At 58.9% G+C, this 18684-nt stretch overlaps 1 protein-coding gene across 1 annotated transcript; it reads right to left on the bottom strand.

Annotated features, from left to right (window-relative positions):
• Positions 1 to 53: 53 nt before the first annotated feature.
• Positions 54 to 18635, bottom strand: LOC144734778 (cilia- and flagella-associated protein 337-like). The gene is made up of 18 exons (XM_078617147.1): positions 18516 to 18635; positions 17741 to 17890; positions 17183 to 17305; positions 13962 to 14127; positions 12422 to 12468; positions 11975 to 12112; positions 10993 to 11220; positions 10048 to 10239; positions 8412 to 8672; positions 7764 to 7928; positions 7249 to 7398; positions 6871 to 7055; positions 6035 to 6177; positions 4845 to 4993; positions 2799 to 3234; positions 2068 to 2150; positions 1791 to 1916; positions 54 to 740 (listed from the first exon to the last, which is right to left on the bottom strand). The coding sequence occupies exons 1-18, from the start codon at positions 18600 to 18602 to the stop codon at positions 531 to 533; spliced, it is 3039 nt and encodes a 1012-aa protein (XP_078473273.1). The 5' UTR covers positions 18603 to 18635; the 3' UTR covers positions 54 to 530.
• Between the last annotated feature and the right edge of the window lie 49 nt (positions 18636 to 18684).

The raw sequence follows: 18684 nt of genomic DNA, 5'->3' as shown, positions 1-18684 counted from the left end.
TTCTAATCTGGAAAATACGGTAATTGGTGTTTAATGGTATCCCCCCCCCCCCCCCCCAACGTTGCAATCTATGGCAATAGGATCATATAAAGGTCGCCAGCCCTGACTCCAGTAGAACTTGATTTACATGTTTCTGCACAATGATTAATATTTGTAAGAACGGTCTTGCGAGAGCCCCTTGCATTGCCGACACAATATTTATTCCTGGTATATTGGTGCATGACGTGAGGAAGAGAATCCTGAGACAGTGGAGGGTGATTTTGGTTTTTTTCCCCAAGACGGAGTGGGGGAAGATGAAATGGTCCACGAGGCAGAGCGAAGGAAAGTCTGAAACTTGAGCGACTCTCCGCAAGGACATTGAACTCCACCGAGCCACCTGCAATACGGGGAAGTCTTAATTCGTGAACACACGAGATGGCAAAAATTACGACGGTGAGCAAGAAAACGACGGTGAACGGTCTGCCGCTGACTTTGGCGGACGGGGTCGTCTGGGAGGGGGGGGGGGGCTGCCCAGGCTGCCCCCCTCCCCGCTATCTACGGCTCTGCGGAGGGCCCGGCCGCACGGATGGGTTGGCCTGCTCCTGGGCGGCCACTCCCTCGGCCGCTGGGGCCTCCTGCTCCCACTCGAGGCTCTTGAGCCGCAGGGCCCGGAGCTCCCCCTCCGAGCGGCAGCTCACCCCGCGGCTCCGCATCCGCGCCGTCATGGGCAAGTCGGCCGGCAGCTGCACGGCCACCACCTCCTGCGGCCACAGAGCAACAATGAGGGGGCGGCACCACGAGCGTGCGGTCATCGTTCACGAGCATTGGGGATTTTTTTTTGGTTTTTTTTATTTTCTTGGTTCTTTCGGTAAAGTCACGTAGAATGGAAATGATTAAATAATAAAAATAAAACATAATAAAATAATTCTCACGATGTTTCGGCCACAACGCAAGCAGCCGTCCTCAGGTGCAGAACAGGTCTGTCGAAGACAGAGACAGTCTGAATGACTGTCTTCACGACAGACCTGTTCTCCACCTGAGGACGGCTGCTTGCGTTGTGGCCGAAACGTCGTGAGAATTATTTTGTTGTATTTTTATTATTTTATAATTTCCATTCTACGTGACTTTACCGAAAGAACCAAGAAGATGAATCCCTGCAGTCACGAAAGCTTTAAATCGAGGTTTTTTTTTAGTTTGTCCCTTCCCCTGCACCTCCAATTGTTTTTGTGCAGTTGGCTACGTACGGTGCGAAAGAAGCTCTATGCAGGTACATACGATGCGGCTGTCTGGGTTTGAGCTCCAGAAGATGCTTACACTTTTTCCACCTCGCCCCGCTTCTCACTCTTGCAGAGCCATATTTAGGAACTTTCCAAAGTAGGGGGTGGGGGGGATGGGGCAAAGAATCGAACTCGAAGAATCGGTCATGGGGTTCATAGTGTAACACGCTAATCCCTGCACCCCCCCCCCCACCTAAAAGCAAGGATCTGAAGAGGGAGGACCTTTAACCCTTTACCGTTCCGAGACAACTGCAAGTTGCAGGGCAGGTCCCGTTCACCGCTGAATCTCGGAAAGCGCAAGCGGGTTGGTCCCATTTTTATTTTGTACTGTACTCGCTGCAGAGGAACTCTAGCGACAAGACTGCACTGTGATAGCTGCCGCCAAACTGCCACACCCTTCCACGTGACCTTTTAATTGCGATGCCGTTCGGAATCGATTCTGTTCCCATGACGTAAACGAACCGAATCGGAATTTTAAAAAATGACGTACACGTACGTCATCGGAAAGGGGTTACTAAGGCGGTGGCTCCTCACCGGCGTGACGAGGGCTTGAAATGGGGAGCAGAGAGACTCGAAGCGAGCCGTCTTGGCGATGTTGACGGCCGAGTAGCGAGCGCGGCGCTCCTGCCGCGCCACTCCCGACAGGTTCGCGCTGCGATCCTGAGTGACGCACAACAACGACGGCGGCAACGTGAACATTCAAAGCTCCCACTCCGATCCCGAGTGACGCGTAATTGGCGGCGGCGGCGGCACGGTGGGACGCGCGAGGTGGTGAGTTCGCGAGCGGGTGCGGTGCGGTCCGTGTGCGCACCGTGCCAACGCGGACCGCCGCCACGTCCCCGTTCGTGGGTTCCTCCTCGCTCTGCGGGCTCCGCTTCTGTTCCTCCAGCGGCTCTGCGAGGTCGGCACAAGCGGCGAGGGCGCCATCCGCGGTTGTTGGCAACGCAGGCACACCGACATCGCGTTCGTCACCAGCCTTCCAGCCGATAATCTACACCCCCCCCCCATCGTGCACTCTTGTGACATGTCCAGCCCGAGCCTACTTCCTTTCACCGAGTAGCGCTACGGTGTTTGTTCTGTCCCCTTTCTGCCACTCCTGTGCCATTGCCAGCATGCATCTCTCCATGATTCTGTGTCAATTTCACCTTTCTTTGGTTCCATTTTATTTGTTGGTGTTCGTGATTTATGGGGAGTGGTTAGCGTGGTTAACGCGCTGAGAACCCAGCGACCCGAGTTTAATTCCCACTCTCTGCCACCAATGTTGGTGACGTTCATCTGAACCGGACCTGGGCCTCGCCTAGGTCAACGCTGCCTCAATTGAGTGCCTAGCGCGGTGTGGAAACATCGCCACTGGGGAGACGAAGGCAGCTGAGCGTGGTGCTGGCCACCCGCCCACCCTCCCCCCTGCCGTGTGCTATTCCGGCCTTCACAGGTGCTACTCTCTCAGCACTTACCCCAATAGTCTAAGGCTACAAGGGGGGGGGGCAGGGGGTGGGGGGTGGGGTGGACTTTCTTTGTGATTGTGATCTGGGGCAGCTTTACCGGTCTCGCTGGGCGAGCGAGACTCCTGCGTCTTGCCCTGAGATCTCTCCTCCTGCTCCGCCACGGCCAGGCTCTCCGGGGAGGGTCCGGCGTCGTGCCCGGCGTCGCGCCCGGCGGTCTCCCGCTCTCCGCTCTCCGACGATCGAGGAGCGGATTCCCGCGGCCCCTCCGCTCGCCCGGCCTCCTGGCTGTCGTCGACGGGCGCGAGCTGCGCTCCGTACGTCGCTGGGTCCTTCAGGTCCCAGGGCCGCTGCTGCCCGAAGGTTCCCACGGGCTCGCCGAGCAGCGTCCACAGCTTGGCCGTGCGGTCGCCCGAGGCGCTCGCCACGTAGGAAGCCGAGTCGAGCCGCAGCACCTCGGCGTGCACCACGGCTTGGGTGTGCGCCAACCAGGAGCGCAGGCAGGGCGGCGACGCCTCCGCACCGCCATCGTTCTCCTGCGCCAGCCGCAGCCACTCGCTCAGAGTCCATCGCGACGCTCGTCGCGCTCGTTACACGCAGTGCTCGCCACACATGAACTGCGATACCTCCGCCGATCTCAAGGAGCATAAACCATCATCACGCGAACTCCGGTCATCCTCGCAGCAGCGGCTTTTGGCTAGCCATCGAACATAGATGGTCACCGCATCGCGCGCGCTTCTGCGGCCGTCTGGAATGCTCTTCCTTCTGATATTTAGAAGCCATTGGAGCCGTGAACTTTAAAATCTAGATTGAAAACGAATTTCTTTAGAACTGCTTCTTGTGTTTTACATTGTTCTTCCCCCGCACCTCCAATTAGCGCAGTTGGCTACGCACGGTGCAAAAGTTCTACGTACTTAACAATAAAGCGTCTCGCAGCCCTTTACACGCAGTGAGCGACTTAACTAGGTGGCCTGCGAGCGGGCAGTCGTCTGCCGGTAGGGGGCGATTGCTGCTGTGTGTGTCTTCCCAAGCGAGCACTTTGCTGATCATTTTTAGAATTTGGCCAAATGTGGACCATGACGCTGGCACACAATGGCCTTCTCGTGTTGCGTGACCTGCGGGGGGAGGTCTTTAACGTCCACTGTGAAGCAGACGGCGCTTGGTATTGCATCGCTAAATCCTCCAGTGATCCTAACCAGGGAGCGGCCTGCCAGAAAATCAAACGGCGAACCTCCACGGCGAACGCGCCATCGCTGGAGCGTGCGACCGCCTCGTGTGACATCGCCGTGCGGGCCGTGGCTCCCATCGCAGCAACATCTCAAGTCGTCGTTCAACCACGGCAACAACGCTCGTCGGGGGTCCAGAGCACCCGCGCGTCCTCCCCAAAGTTACCGCGCCCGAGTGGCAGCGTCCGGGGCTGTGGCACGCGGTCACTTGAACAATTCTCAACGCAAAACTTAGCGCCTAAAAAGGGTGCGACGTTCCGCTTGGAACTGCATCGAGAAACAAATATTTGAATTTTAAGAACAACAAATCTGGATTGTATTCTCACTTCGTGGATCTTGCCCGCAAGATGCTTGCCAAGAGCACTTACCGCTGAACTCAAAACAATATCCATTGGTGGGTTTTAAAGGATTGTGCACGTGACGATTTTTATTTGTTTTAGCTGTGTCCAGGTAGTGGGAGGGTCTTTTGGGCCAGGTCACTACGTGGTCCAAAAACCAAAAAACGCTATTATGATGAATCGTAATTTTCACTGCAGGAAACAACCTCGGGTCACGTTCACCGTTGACTCTCGGAACGCGCATTAATTTTATTTAGAGATGCATAGCGCCGTAGTTTTTGAAGACATTGTGCTCGCCGCAGAGAACTGTAGCGACACGACCGCACTCCACGACAGCTGGCGCCAAACTGTGTCACACGCCCTCCCGCCTGGCCTTGTGGGAGCCTCGGTACCGATAAAGTTATTTTTCGTTTTTCTTCCTGTTCCGATGACGTACGTACATACGTCATGGGAAAGCGTTTAATATGAACTTGGGGGCAGGGGGGGGGGCAATTGCTGTGGCGGTGATTATTACGACTTCAGAAAAACAACAAGGGCGAGCCCCTTAAAACATGGTGGAGGGGGGAGGGGGGGAAGCCACACCGTGCTGCAGCCGGCCCGCAGGCCATAGGCCCGCACGTCCCACGCCCGCAGGTAGCCCGCCGTGTCGCCCGTCACCAGCACGCCGTCATCGTGGCTGCTGGCCAGGCCCAGCGCCAGCTCGTCGGGCCGGGCAGCAGCGTAAAACGAGCCTGAGAGAGGGGGACAGAGAGATGGCGTGCACCGGGTGCCGGTCAGCACCCAGAACCCGAATATTTATTCAGACTGGAGGAATACGATGAGCTATAAAGGTCCTTTCACGGCGGTTCAGTTGGGGCGGGTAAGAGCATTACAGCAACAAAGGTATGAATGTATTTTTCAGAAGCGACTCTGCCACCAATGATGGCTCAACAAAGTGGCTTGTGTAGAAATTAATAGCAAAAAAAATATTTAAATTATCTCAAAGAATGTGTCTAAATGGGACGGTTCATTTTCATCGCTGCTGCCACTCCGTTCCCCTCTGCCCCCCCCCCCGCTCAGACATCCATGCTGTCATCTCCCTGCCCATCTTCAGGTCCAGGCTCAAGACCTCCTTATCCATGTGTCGCTCCCACACAGGGGGCCCCTCTCATACTCCCAGCGTGGCTTTGCTCCGCCCAGGCCACGCCCCCTTTCTAGAACCTACTAGCGGGTTCCCGGGGCTTCCCGATGGGCCCTTCTGTGACCTTTCCCCTTTAGATGTCCCCCTCTCATGTCTATTGTGCTGACGTGAGAACTGCCTTACACCGCAATTACCCTTTTCTGCATATGTATGTTGAACTTTCGTACTGTACGTAGCCAACCGCGCTAATCGGAGGTGCGAGGGGAAGGACAACAAACGAAACACAAAACGCAATTCTAAAGAAATTAGTTTTCAATCGAGATTTAAAAGTGCATAGCTCCCAGCGGCTTCCTAATATCGGACGGAAGAGTGTTCCAGACGGCCGCCAAAGCGCATCTGAAAACGCTCCCGATGCGGCGGCGACGACCATCTTTGTTCGACGGCCAGCGGCCAAAAACCGCCGCTGCTGCTGCTGCGATGAGAATTCCTCTCAGCCTACGACCGACCGCCCCTTTCCCTCTCTAAGATAAAAAAAACATCGCAAACTGTTTTCTGCACACGCCCGGAGACGCGGGTGTAAACTATCATGGTCCGAGTGACCCTCCTCCACCGCACTCCGCCTCGCCATCGCTGACGCGCGCCCCCCGCGTACCCAGGTGCCTCTGCTGCTGCCCGTAGAGCTGCCACCAGTGCACGCAGCCACCCTCGGAGCTCAGCAGCAGCGCCGCGTCGCGCAGGCCCGCGACCGCCGCTCGCGCCTGCAGGAAGAGCAGCCGGTCCACGGGCCTCGGCGGTCTGTGCGGACAGGACGAGAGCGGCCGTGAGGGAACGGCGTGGTCGGCAGAGACTGGGTGGGGGGCGCGGGGGGTGGGGAGGCCTAGCGTGCGTCCCCGCGGTCATTGCGGTGCAGTAGCTCCTCTCTGGCCTCGCCGAATCACTCGCCGCCGAATTCAAAAACGATTCGGAGGTTCCGCAGCCAGACTAGAACCGAAGGAAACCACGAATCCACCGGGCTTGGACTGGGAAGAGGCGTAAATAGCGCGCAATAAAGTAGTGGGGAAACTCCGGTTTGTTATTTTTTGTGTGAAACTCCGGCACACGCGATGGTTTACCGGTCAAGCGAGATGAATCCCCGAGTTTTAGTAGATTCTGCTCATCAGATACCCAAAACTAACACCACCACTACCTCCCCACCCACAGATCCCTTTACTGGCTCCCAATTTAATCTCGAATCAACAACAACAACAACAACTGCTGCTCGTGGCGTGTAACTATTTACACTGCGGCGATGCATTTTCAAATTTCCCCACCACTTCAAATGCCATGCAGGGGATAATCGAATCGAAGCCGCGACTTCCTGAACTGCACGCCCGGCGCGCCGCCACCGCGACAAATCGGTCGCACCGACTCGACACGCGGCCCCCCCCGCATCCTCATTCTCTACGCCGCCGTTGCGAAATGAACATCCGCGGAGGGGGGGGGGGTCACCTGCTCGAGCCGTGCTCGCCCAGGCGCAGGAAGAGCTTCTGCGTCTCGGCGCTCCACACGAAGATCGCTCCATCGTAGCTCCCTGTGGCGAGCAGGCCGAGGGCGGGCGAGTAGCTGAGAGCCAGGATGTCCTCCCTGTGCAGTTGCCCACCCTTCCAGCTGCTGTCCGCCTTCAGCGCGGTCACCTGGGTCGCGCGCACAGTCGCAGGGCGGCATCGCCCACAAACACCTCCATCGGTGAGACCGCCACCGCCGGACCACCTGGGTTCCATCTATCGAGGTTCGCTTCTCCGTGTGTGCCACGGCTCTCACCGTCCGCATCTACGTTGGGCCGTGTGGGCCATGCTGGGCCATTCGGGGCCGTGTGCGGGCACTCACGTCCGGTTTGGAGTCGTCGTACAGCAGGATCTTGCGGTTCCAGCCCACGGTGAGCAGCTTGTGCTCGCGCAGGCACGCCACGCCCGTCACCTCGGCCGCCCCCACGGCCTGCAGCCTGAGCAGGTTGTGTCCGTTCTGCACGTTCCACACCTGCGGCGCAGCGCGAGAGGGAGGCGAACGGCGCTCGTTAACGCACGCGGAGGAGATCCAAGCCCCGGCGGGGGAACACGCGAGGTCACGCTGCGCGGATCATCCCCCTCTGGTTCCTCATCGGTGGCCGGTGCCAGCAGAGCACCTCCGCCGAGTGCCTCGGCTGTCGTAGCTGAAGCAGACCTGGAACAACAACAACAAACCCACCACGCGACACCGCCGCAGCATCGCACGGTCGTGTCTCCTCTGGCGACAGTCGCGACCGCAAGGACAAAACGTATTTAAACCACAAGCCGTATTTTATTTGACCAGGTAAGGCCCACACCGAGCAAAATAGCGGCGGTGGTGGTGGTGTCGACACGCACCTTGACAGTGCCGTTCCTCGCGCCCGTGAGCAGGCGCCGGCCGGAGGAGTCGAATCCGAGCGAGGTGATCTCCTCCTCGCCGTGGGCGTTGTTCAGCGCGAGCCACTTGGCCCCCGTCTCCACGTCCCACACGATCACGCACGAGTCCTCGCCGCCCGTCACCACCTGCACCACCGTCCGTCCGCATGTCCGCGGTTAAACCGGGGAAGGAGAAACGGCCTCCGCGTCGCCGCGCACCAGACGGCCGGACGACGGAGTGAAGACAGTCGCGAGAAAACTGGAAACAAGGAGCGTGAATCATCACGCCAACTCCGCTCATCCTCGCAGCAGCAGCAGCGGCTTTTGGCTGCTGGCCATCGAACAAAAACAGGCGCTTTCAGATGCGCTTTTGCGGCCGTCTGGAACGCTCTTCCTTCTGACATTAGGAAGCCACTGGAGCTATGCACCTTTCAATAATTTAGATTGAAAACTAATTTCTTTACAACTACTTTTTGCGTTTAGTTTGTTGTTCCTTCCCCAGCACCTCCGACTAGCATGGTTGGCTACCTATGGCTCGAAAGAAGCTCAACGCACGCGCATACGTGCGTACGTTACGCTGCTCGTCATGATCAAGTTTGGTTTTCGCCAAAAGCCATCCGGACGAGCGACCTGGCGGAAGAGCGGGTTGTACGCCGCGGCCGACAGCGCCGTGGCGTGCGTGTAGATCCCGGCGCCGCGCGCCTCGGGCACCCCCAGCGGCAGCAGCGCCACGTAGTCGGCGCACGACGCCAGCACGCCGTGCAGCGGCGGCGGCAGCAGCAGCAGCGGGAAGTCGCCGTGGCGCAGCGTGCGTCCGGGCTGCACGCACGGGAAGCGCACGCACAGCGTCTGCAGGCAGGCGTGCTCCTGCAGGTCCCACACCTTCACCACCTGGCAGCGACGCCGCCACACACGGAGACAGAGAGAAGCGGCGGACGCGGGTTAAACCGGAGATTTTAATATTTATGAAAAAAGTAGGAAAGGGCCTGACCCTTGCTGGCAATAATACGGGAGGTCCATCTTCTTGGTTCTTTCGGTAAAGTCACGTAGAAGGGAAATAATAAAATAATAAAAATAAAACTTTATCAAATAATTCTCACCACGTTTCGGCCACAACGCAAGCCGCCTTCTACGTGACTTTACCGAAATAACCAAGAAGATGAATCCCTGCAGTCACGAAAGCTTTAAATCGAAATTTAATACGGTAGGTGTCAACTTAAGCGGTTGTGCTTTCGCTACGTTGTCCCCACCTGGAGAAGGACGCTCGTGTTGCGCCCGAAATGTCGTGATTTAATTTAGTTGTTTTCATTTATTTTGTTAGATTTTTAACCTACGTGGCTTTACCGAAAAAACCAAAGAGTATAGGGGTTAACTCTTTCCCGTTCTGATGAAGTACATATACGTCTTCCGTGGCCGTATGGAGTTTTATTCGGGCTCTCTGTTTTTTTCTCCTCCACGTTTTTTTCCCCTCCACATCTAGAAGATTTGGCTGCTGTGCATTTCCACGTCATGAAAAGCCGCTTCTTTGAGCTATTTTAGTCCAAGTATAGTTTAGACGCATTTCTCCCCAGTTTCATTCCCTTACACCCGTGAAGTGGTGAGTGACGCGAAATGTCAGAATATCTATTTATACTGAGCTTCAAAGCGTTCCCTGGGACATCACCGAAGGTGCCGTCTTATTGGTGTGAACACAAACACCTGTGGTTTTAAAGGCTTCTAAATTCATTGTTTAATTGGGATTACGCACAGTAGCAGCAGTAGCAGCAGCATCGCTACCCCGACTGTGACACTACGGCACACTGTGTCAGCGCCTTCCTCCGCGATGCCCTTGCGCTATCAGAATTCGACAAATGCGAGTTGTACTAAATTGTCATTATGGATGATTGAGAGGGGAGGGAGAGGGAAGGGAGGAAGGCGAGGGGAGGGAGGGGAGGAGAGGGAGGGGAGGGAGGGGAGGGAGGGAAGGACAGGGATGGGAGGGGAGGAAGGGGAGGAGGGAGGAGAGGGAGGGAGGGGGAGGGGAGGAGGGAGGAGAGGGAGGGAAGGGAGGGAAGGTAGGGGGAGGGAGAGGAGAGGGAGCGGAGGAGAGGGAGGGGAGGAGAGGGAGGGGAGGGAGGGAGGGGAGGAGGGAGGAGAGGTAGGGGAGGGTGGGGAGGGTGGGGAGGGGATGGAGAGGCGAGGGAGGGATGGGAGGGAAGGAGAGGGAGAGGGGAGGGAGGGGAGGGAGGGGAGAGAGAGGAGAGGTAGGGGATGGGGAGTCTCTCACGGCATCTTTCCCGTAGCTGATGAGCGTGCGGCGCTCGTGCACGATGGCGAGCGCCAGCACGGGCGCGGCGTGGCCCTGCAGCCTGACGACGGCGCGCGACGTCACGTACCGGTTCCACACGTGCACCAGGCAGTCGGCGCCCGCCGCCGCCACCAGCGTCAGCTCGCGGCTGTAGTCGAAGCACTGGCAACCCTGCGCACCGCGAGACCAGAACGGTGGAGGCCGGCGACTTCGGGGTGAGCCGTCGTCAATTGTCTCCGAAGCATGAACCGTCGTCACGCCGACTCCGCTCATCCACGCAGCGGCGGCAGCAGCAGCAGCAGCAGCACCAGCAGCAGCAGCGGCAGCGGCAGCAGCAGCGGTAGCGGCGGCAGCGGCAGCGGCAGCAGCAGCAGCAGCACCAGCAGCACCAGCAGCGGCAGCGGCAGCGGCAGCAGCAGCACCAGCAGCAGCAGCGGCAGCAGCAGCGGTAGCGGCGGCAGCGGCAGCGGCGGCAGCAGCAGCGGCAACAACGGCGGCTTTTTGGCTGCTCGCCATCGAACAAAGGCGGCGGTTACTGCCATCGCGCGCTTTCAGGATGCGCTTCTGCGGCCGTCTGGAACGCTCCTCCTTCCGATATTAGGAAGCCACTGGAGCTATGCACTTTTAAATCATCGAGGTTGAAAACTCATTTCTTTATAACTGCTTGTGGTGGTGCTTGGTTTATTCCCTTTCCCCCGCACCTCCGATTAGCACGGTTGGCCACGTACGGTGCGAAAAAAGTTCCACATACATCCAGCAGTAGACAGATCACGTATGATGATGATGATGACGACGACCGAATCATGATTTTTTTGTGCTCGGTTCGCATGTTGGTGTCTTTGTCTTTCGTGGCAAGCCCCCCCCCCCCAGACCTCACTCACGCCCCACACACAGTGTCTGTGTGTCCGTGGTGACCCCCCCCACCTTGCTCATGCTCCACACGTACGGCTTCCGCCACCCGGCCACGTCGCGCACCACCAGAGAGGTGCGGGCGCTCTCGCAGCACGAGAACAGCAGGCCGCCACGGTCATCCTCTCCAACCTCTCTTCCTCCTCCTCCTCCCTCGGCCACGAAGCGGAGCGCGCGCACCGGACCCTCGTGAACCCCGGGGATCACACGCAGCTTCAGCAGCCGCGCGTGGTCGCCCAGGTCCTGCAACGCGGACAGCGCGGCGCGCCGGGGTCACTCGCGGGGTCACCGCGGGGTCACCGTGGGGTCACTCGTGGGGTCACTCGCGGGGTCACCGCGGGGTAACCGCGGGGTCGGGTTCGCAGCGTGGCCCCCGCGTCGTCACCACACTCTCACCGTCGTCACCACACTCTCACCGTCGTCACCACACTCTCACCGTCGTCCACCACACTTGTGTTGCCGTGCTTCCAATGCCAAAGCATCACCCCTTTCTTGCGCGTCTTTTATCCCGGTTCGGTTTTGGGCGAAGCCAAGACCGAGAGCGGTGGTCGCGGTTCAATCGGTTCAAATTGACACCCTTCGTGGATTCGGTTCCAGTTTACCGATGGGGGGGGGGGGGAGAAAACCGCCGCTTTAAGCGGTTCAGTTTGCACAATCGTGCCCAGGAACATGTGTCCTGGTCAGGAGCGTGTTGTTTGCGTGTGGGGAGCGGTGCGCAGTGGTTAGCGCACCGCTCTACGAACCCGGTGGCCCGAGTTCGGTTCCCGTTCGCGGCCAACATCGGTGACGAAAAACATCCGAACCGGTCTCGGGCCTCCCCTTAAGTCGACTCAGCCTTAACCGACTTACCTGACGGGGGTGTGTAAACACTGGCATTGGAGAGACAAAGGCTGCGTCCGTACGCGGCTTGGACCACCCCCAGCTCCCCACGTCGCGTGCCGTGCCGGCTACTCGTGCCCGGGCGGGGGGACATCTGTGTCTTCCGTGGCCGTGTCACCTGCATGAAGATCCGACGGACACCCTCCTCGCGGCTGAAGGGCTTCTCAAAGAGGCCCGCGTGGGGCTGCAGGATGGTGAGCAGGTTCACTGCGCCAGAGTCGTCTCCCCACAGGAGCACAGAGGGGCTGCCGGGGGCCTGGGGCCCGCGCACAAACAAAAGACAAAGACACCAACATGCGAAGCGAGCACACAACAACAATAACAATAATAGTTCAATTTGTAACACGTGCAAATTTGCAGACGTAGTGGCCGCAACTCAGAGGCGCGGAGCCAAGCTCAAGGTCGCTCAAAAGCATGACTTTTTTGCTGATTGGCCGTGTCGGGTGGTGGAGGGTTACGACACATTTATTACTAACGCGATCTAACCCAAAAACTTTATTATGAAGAGTGTTTACGTTTGTTCATGATAACACGTGAACGGGCATTATCCACAGCGACTGCTCACCTTCTCATTGAACGAGTAATGCATGCAGGTCGGCACGTTGTTCAGGGCTGCGAAGCAAGCACGAGGCACGCGTTAGTACCGCGTCTGCGACAAACAGCACGGGAGCGTACGACGTGCGTAGCCTTGAGCGTGTCTGCGCCCCTGTAGAATTTCTTTTGCGCCGTACGTAGCCGACCGTGCTAACCGGAGGTGCGGAGGAAGGACAACAAACTAAACACACACAAAGCTGTTCTCATAAAATGAGTTTGTCAATCGAGATGATTTAAAAGTGCATAGCTCCGGTGGCTTCCTAACATCAAAAGGAAGAGCGTTCCAGACGGCCCCAGAAGGGCATCTGTAAGCGCGCGATGCGGTGACCACCGCCTTTGCTCGATGCCTAGAAGCCAAAATCCGCTGTTGCGAGGATGACCGGAGTTTGCGTGATGGTTTATGCTCCTTGACAAGATCAGAAAGGTGACCGTGGTTCATTTGCGGCAAGCACTTTGTGTGTGACGAGTGCGACCTCCATAATGTATTCGTTCGCATCGCACATTCCACCTGGAAAATCCCCTTGAGGTGTTCAGGGTGTCGGTTGACACGTAGCTAACGCGTAACGACAAGGAAACAAACATTTACAGCTAAACTATTTTATTTCCCAGGTGAATCCCCACTGAGCTGTCAACTCTTTTTGCAGAGGTCACCTGGCCACAAGTGATAGCTCATCGAAGTGGCTGATATCATCATAATCACCATCACACGTGGGAATCTATAGTAGCAGCCAATTAATCAAATAATCTAAACGGGGCAAAACGGGAGAAAGAACCAGGAGAAAAATCCACGCCGCGACCACCACGGGGAGAGAGAAAGAACACACAGACTCCAGATGTCCGACAACAGGCGTTGTCAGGGTCCGGGATCGAACCCACGTCTTTCCTCGTACCAGGCGCGGGAGATTGCGTCTCATCGCGACCTGGTGGTATTGTCACTCAGGAGAACGTGACCCATAAACGCGTCGTCTCATTTGTCACGGGGCGGCCACACGGACACTCAGTGCTCGTGCTGCAGGATTGGCCCGACGATCCACGCGGATGGTGCCGTTTGTTGCTGGCCGCATAACGTCTCGCACCTTCGGACAATCGTGTTCAAGAAATTAATTGTCTCTCCGCGTAAAAAAAGTAACGGCGTTCTTTGTTTTTTACTCACTACCGGACACCGGATTTCAATGTGACCTCATATTTGACGCACACCCCCAATGTCTTCCCGCATCCGCCTCCCCAGGCCTCTGGCGCCACCTGGGGCCTCGGTATTTAAATTTTGCCAACGCCGAGCGCCGCCGGTTGGGTGCCACCGCCGGTGCTGCTTCTGCTGCTGCCGTGGGCTGGCGGTGGTGGAGGTTACCGTACGACCACCCGTGACCTACTGGACGTCCGTGACCTACTGGACGTCCGTGACCTACTGGACGTCCGTGACCTACTGGACGTCCGTGACCTACTGGACGTCCGTGAAATGGAGCTTCGTAGCTCATCGGCTTTGTCCAGCACGAATATTCCGGATTCCGTACCGAAAAGCTGGAACTCCTGCGTGAAGTTGGGCGTGGAAACGTCGTAGAAGCGGATGTCGCGGCTCGTCGTGCTCACGGCGATCTTGTGCACGTCGGGCAGCACCACGGCGTCCGTGCTCCACGTGCGGAAGCGCCGCTTGCCCCCGCGCGGGTCCTCCACCTCCTCCTGCCGCCGCCACCGCCGCCGCCCGTGCATCCGCTCGTTACGCGTGCCGGGCGCCCCAGCCGACCCGCTCCGCTCGACCGATCGTCGCTCGACCGATCGTCGCTCGACCGATCGTCGCTCGACCGATCGTCGACGGACGGTCGTCGCTCGACCGATCGTCGCTCGACCGATCGTCGCTCGACCGATCGTCGCTCGACCGATCGTCGACGGACGGTCGTCGCTCGACCGATCGTCGCTCGACCGATCGTCGACGGACGGTCGTCGCTCGACCGATCGTCGCTCGACCGATCGTCGCTCGACCGATCGTCGCTCGACCGATCGACGCTCGACCGATCGACGCTCGACCGATCGTCGCTCGACCGATCGACGCTCGACCGATCGTCGCTCGACCGATCGTCGCTCGACCGATCGTCGCTCGACCGATCGATGCTCGACCGATCGACGCTCGACCGATCGTCGTTCGGTAACGACGAGAGTGAGGTCGTGGTAATCGTCAACGGGCGGTCTCCCGTTGACGACGGTTCCCATGCGCGACGTTTGTGTAAAGTTGGCGCCGCCGCAAGATCGGTTTACGACGCAGAAACCCGATTCGCGACGCGTCTTCCGACACGACTCCGAACACATTTGAACAGAGTGGGTCTGGTTTCCGGCGTGACCTGGCGTGGAGATTTTTAAACATTTTACACGTTGTGAATTGCATCGCTAACCCTTTCCCATTCCGATGACGCACGTTATCGGAATGGAATCAGAAGGAAAAAAATAAAATAACTTTATCGGTACGTCTTTCGACTTGAAGACGTACCGAGGCTCCCACGTGGGTGTGCGGGAGGGCGTGTGGCACACGATGAAACAATAATAGGTTTTACCCTTTGTCGCAATAAAACAGGACGTGTTGAGATGTTCAAACACCAAATAGAAACCTTTTGCAAGGAATCAAGTTCGCATTAACCACACGTACTTGTGATGAACATGCGAACAAACATGCTCTGATCATTTAATATACGCATTGTAGCACAGCTATCTTAGAGCGGAGTCGTGTCGCGACGGTTCTCTGCAGGGAGTGCGATGCCTTTAAAAACAACGGCGCGATGCGTCTCTAAATAAAATTGACTCGCGCGTTCCGAGATCCAGCGGGGTGAACGGGACACCCACCCTGCAACTTGCAGGCACCTCGCGACGGGAAAGGGGTGAATATCATCATGAGTATCGCGTGGCGAATTCATCCCAGCGACGAGCAGCGGCAGGAGGGAGTGAGGGAGCAGGAGGGAGGGAGCAGCAAGAGGGAGGGAGGGAGCAGCAGGAGGGAGGGAGGGAGCAACAGGAGGGAGGGAGCAACAGGAGGGAGGGAGCAACAGGAGGGAGCAGCAGGAGGGAGGGAGCAGCAGGAGGGAGGGAGCAACAGGAGGGAGGGAGCAACAGGAGGGAGGGAGGGAGCAACAGGAGGGAGGGAGCAACAGGAGGGAGGGAGCAACAGGAGGGAGGGAGCAACAGGAGGGAGGGAGCAACAGGAGGGAGGGAGCAACAGGAGGGAGGGAGCAACAGGAGGGAGGGAGGGAGCAACAGGAGGGAGGGAGCAACAGGAGGGAGGGAGCAACAGGAGGGAGGGAGCAACAGGAGGGAGGGAGCAGCAGGAGGGAGGGAGGGAGCAACAGGAGGGAGGGAGCAACAGGAGGGAGGGAGCAACAGGAGGGAGGGAGCAACAGGAGGGAGCAGCAGGAGGGAGGGAGGGAGCAACAGGAGGGAGGGAGGGAGCAACAGGAGGGAGGGAGGGAGCAACAGGAGGGAGGGAGCAACAGGAGGGAGGGAGCAACAGGAGGGAGGGAGCAACAGGAGGGAGGGAGCAACAGGAGGGAAGGAGGGAGCAGCAGGAGGGAGGGAGGGAGCAACAGGAGGGAGCAGCAGGAGGGAGGGAGGGAGCAACAGGAGGGAGGGAGGGAGCAACAGGAGGGAGGGAGCAACAGGAGGGAGCAGCAGGAGGGAGGGAGGGAGCAGCAGGAGGGAGGGAGCAACAGGAGGGAGCAGCAGGAGGGAGGGAGGGAGCAACAGGAGGGAGGGAGGGAGCAGCAGGAGGGAGGGAGCAACAGGAGGGAGCAGCAGGAGGGAGGGAGGGAGCAGCAGGAGGGAGGGAGGGAGCAACAGGAGGGAGGGAGCAACAGGAGGGAGCAGCAGGAGGGAGGGAGCAGCAGGAGGGAGGGAGGGAGCAGCAGGAGGGAGGGAGCAACAGGAGGGAGCAGCAGGAGGGAGGGAGGGAGCAGCAGGAGGGAGGGAGGGAGCAACAGGAGGGAGGGAGCAACAGGAGGGAGCAGCAGGAGGGAGGGAGGGAGCAACAGGAGGGAGGGAGGGAGCAACAGGAGGGATTGAGGGAGCAGGAGGGAGGGAGGGAGCAGCAGGAGGGAGGGAGGGAGCAACAGGAGGGAGGGAGCAACAGGAGGGAGCAGCAGGAGGGAGGGAGCAGCAAGAGGGAGGGAGGGAGCAACAGGAGGGATTGAGGGAGCAGGAGGGAGGGAGCAGGAGGGAGGGAGGGAGCAACAGGAGGGAGGGAGCAACAGGAGGGAGCAGCAGGAGGGAGGGAGCAGGAGGGAGGGAGCAGCAGGAGGGAGGGAGGGAGCAACAGGAGGGATTGAGGGAGCAGGAGGGGAGGGAGCAGGAGGGAGGGAGGGAGCAACAGGAGGGAGGGAGCAACAGGAGGGAGCAGCAGGAGGGAGGGAGCAGCAGGAGGGAGGGAGCAGGAGGGAGGGAGCAGCAAGAGGGAGGGAGCAACAGGAGGGATTGAGGGAGCAGGAGGGAGGGAGCAGGAGGGAGGGAGGGAGCAACAGGAGGGAGGGAGCAACAGGAGGGAGCAGCAGGAGGGAGGGAGCAGGAGGGAGGGAGCAGCAGGAGGGAGGGAGGGAGCAACAGGAGGGAGGGAGCAACAGGAGGGATTGAGGGAGCAGGAGGGAGGGAGCAGGAGGGAGGGAGGGAGCAGCAGGAGGGAGCAGCAGGAGGGAGGGAGCAGCAGGAGGGAGCAGCAGGAGGGAGGGAGGGAGCCGGAGGGATGGAGGGAGGGGCTCCTAACCTGGAAGGAGCGCTGCAGGCGGAGGTGGCGGTCCCACACGGTCAGGACGCCCTCCTTGCTCACGGACACGAAGCGCAGCGGCGCCGGCGAGTCGAGCGCCAGCAGCCGCGTGCACACCTCTTGCTGCGTCGTCGCACGGCCACACAGAGACAGAGATCCCCCCGTCAGTGACGTGGGGTCAATGGCTGGGGAGGCAATGGCTCGTGTCAGAGCCAGATTTACACACTGAGGGGGCGTGGCCTCACCGAGGGGGCGTGTCCTCACTGAGGGGGGGGCGTGTTAGACACATCCCCCTCAGTGAGGCAGATGTGATAGCTGCCTCCCCTGGTGCTTTTTCATTGCAGTTTCATTACGAGACCAGCGAGCAGGGGAGGGGAAAGGGGCGGGGGGAGGAGGGGGGGAGGGAGGAGGGGGGGAGGGGGGAGGGGGGAGGAACGGGCAAACGAGGAGGGAGGAGTAGAGGGGCAGGGGGGAGGAGGAGGGAGGAGGGGGGGAAGGAGGGAGGAGGAAGAGAGGGAAAGAGGAGGGAGGAGAAGGGAGGGGGGAGGAGGCGCGCACCTTGTTGTGGGTGCAGTGGCGGATGACGAGCGCGAGGGGCGGGAATGGCGCCTCGTGTCGCGCGCGCGCAAAGTCGCGCTCGCGGTACTGCATGAGCATGTAGGCGCAGAAGTCTCCCCAGTCCACGTAGCCGTCGCCCGACGTGTCCACCTGCACGCCCGGCGCACGAGGTCACACGGAGCCCCCCAGCCGAGACCCCCCCACCCACCCAGGCCCCCCCCACCCACCCAGGCCCCCCCCGTGTCGCCTCTTAGGGGCCGTCCATAAATGACGTCACGCGATTTTGGACGATTTTTTACCCCCCCCCCCCATCGTCACACGGCGTCACGAAAAGTCAGACCTCCCCCCTCAAATATGACGTCACGAAGCTTTGCCCCCCCCCCCCCCAAAAATAAAACATGCTTCAAATCGATTTAAACTATTGTCATTGTAGTGCGTATTTAATGTGGCGCTGCACTCTGATATTGTAGGAGAAAACATTTATTTAAAAGTATTTCATTAAGTAGAACGTGTCGTCTATATTTATTTTGATGTGACGTCACATTTACCCCCCCCCCTCGTCACACATCGTTACAAATGTCTGACCCCTCCCCCCCCTAGGTGCGTGACGTCATTTATGGACGGCCCCACAGCCGAGTCGCTTCCGAACAAAAGCTACCACAGCTCCAGTGGGCCTTGCTCGGTAAAATAAGTATTTAAAAAAAAATAGTTTAAGAGGTGGGCGTGGTAGAAGAAGAGGGGGGGGTGTGTGGAAGGGAGCGCGTCTGTCGCCCACCTTGTCGAAGAGCCCGTCCATCTGCTCGCCCCACCGGTCGGAGCCGAGCAGTTCCCGCAGGCTCTGGCGGAACTCGGCGCGGTTCATGGCACCGGCGGGTCGCGAGGACGCCCGCCGCCTGCGCCGCTCCCTTCCCTGTGGGGGACGACGACGATGTCGCGATGTCGTT

This window comes from Lampetra planeri, chromosome 53, assembly GCF_965212315.1.
Source record: "Lampetra planeri chromosome 53, kcLamPlan1.2.h2, whole genome shotgun sequence".
In the NCBI taxonomy this organism is placed as follows: domain Eukaryota; kingdom Metazoa; phylum Chordata; class Hyperoartia; order Petromyzontiformes; family Petromyzontidae; genus Lampetra; species Lampetra planeri.
Note: the sequence above shows the minus strand (reverse complement) of the source record. Positions and strands in the feature narration are given on the sequence as shown.

Excerpts from the sequence above, each read along its gene's own strand:
- LOC144734778 (XM_078617147.1), bottom strand. The coding sequence starts at position 18,602 with ATGAACCGCGCCGAGTTCCGCCAGAGCCTGCGGGAACTGCTCGGCTCC. Across the intron at positions 8,673-10,047 it reads TCAGCTACGGGAAAGATGCC|GTGGTGAAGGTGTGGGACCT; the intron begins GTGAGAGACTCC and ends CGTCGCTGCCAG. Across the intron at positions 7,929-8,411 it reads ACAACCCGCTCTTCCGCCAG|GTGGTGACGGGCGGCGAGGA; the intron begins GTCGCTCGTCCG and ends ACGGTGGTGCAG.